At 39.0% G+C, this 971-nt stretch overlaps 1 protein-coding gene across 1 annotated transcript in view; it reads right to left on the minus strand.

Annotated features, from left to right (window-relative positions):
* URB1 (URB1 ribosome biogenesis 1 homolog (S. cerevisiae)) overlaps positions 1 to 971 on the minus strand; it is a 72,597-nt gene that overhangs the window by 30,408 nt on the left and 41,218 nt on the right. The window contains exon 24 of the mRNA XM_008577233.1: positions 282 to 340. Within this exon, the coding sequence (XP_008575455.1) occupies positions 282 to 340 (59 nt within the window). The remainder of the gene's footprint in view (positions 1 to 281; positions 341 to 971) is intronic.

Raw genomic sequence — 971 nt, forward strand, 5'->3', positions numbered from 1 at the left:
AAATATAGAAAACTGTCAGCATTTATTAAATCTGGAGGCTGCTATTAACTCTCTGCACATCTCTGTATTGTTAAGACTGCTTCTCTCATCATTAGAAGCACCCTGTGTGTCAACAGGCAAATCACTTAACTTCTCCAACAATCCACATCTTCTACCTCTAAAAACAGGATGTGACCTGCTCTACCACAGGTATTATGCTAATCACTAGATATAAAAAAGGCTTTGCATGAGCGACATTCACACCTTTACTAAATGGCACCAAGAAAATAAAATCAACTTACTTGAGTCCCGCCTTCACAAATTTCTGCCAATCACCAGGATCAACTTCATTAAGTGCATGCTATGAATAAAGTAAGCAAGAAATATACATGAAACACCTCAATTAATATAAAAAATACTACAAGTCTGCAGCTGTATAACCTTCAGTAAGGCATCTGTCTACAAGGGTCTGATTCCTCCTCTGTGAAACACATGATCAAAGCACTGAAAGAGAAGCTCTAGTGTCCCCTCCTGTACTAACATTTGCAATTCTACACAGCATCCCCTGTGTTCCGGCCTATATGCAATTCTTGATAAACATGTGATCACTCAAACTTATGGGGTTGGACAGCAGAACCAAGATTGCTCTTATAACAAAAACTAAAATGCAGATTATGGAATTAAAATTATAGCCATTCAGTAAATATGAAACAGTTATCCAAACAATCCATAAGACCATGCGGTTTTGTTTTTTTAATTGTTTGGTTATTTCTGCTAGTAGCTCTGACATCTTAGTAGTATACTTATGATCACCAAATGGGCAAAAGGAAATTTCCCAAGTAGTCATGTTATTTTCGCCTTTTATTGAAAAGCAACTGAAAACCACAGTGTGACACCCTCACCCCAAGTCACTTGGTACTGGCTGGACATGAAGAGGTCCGTGGAAGTGGAGGATCGGTGCTGGTGCCAGAGAACCAGCTAATGGCAGCGCA

Source organism: Galeopterus variegatus, unplaced genomic scaffold, assembly GCF_000696425.1.
Source record: "Galeopterus variegatus unplaced genomic scaffold, G_variegatus-3.0.2 Scaffold1463, whole genome shotgun sequence".
Taxonomy (NCBI): domain Eukaryota; kingdom Metazoa; phylum Chordata; class Mammalia; order Dermoptera; family Cynocephalidae; genus Galeopterus; species Galeopterus variegatus.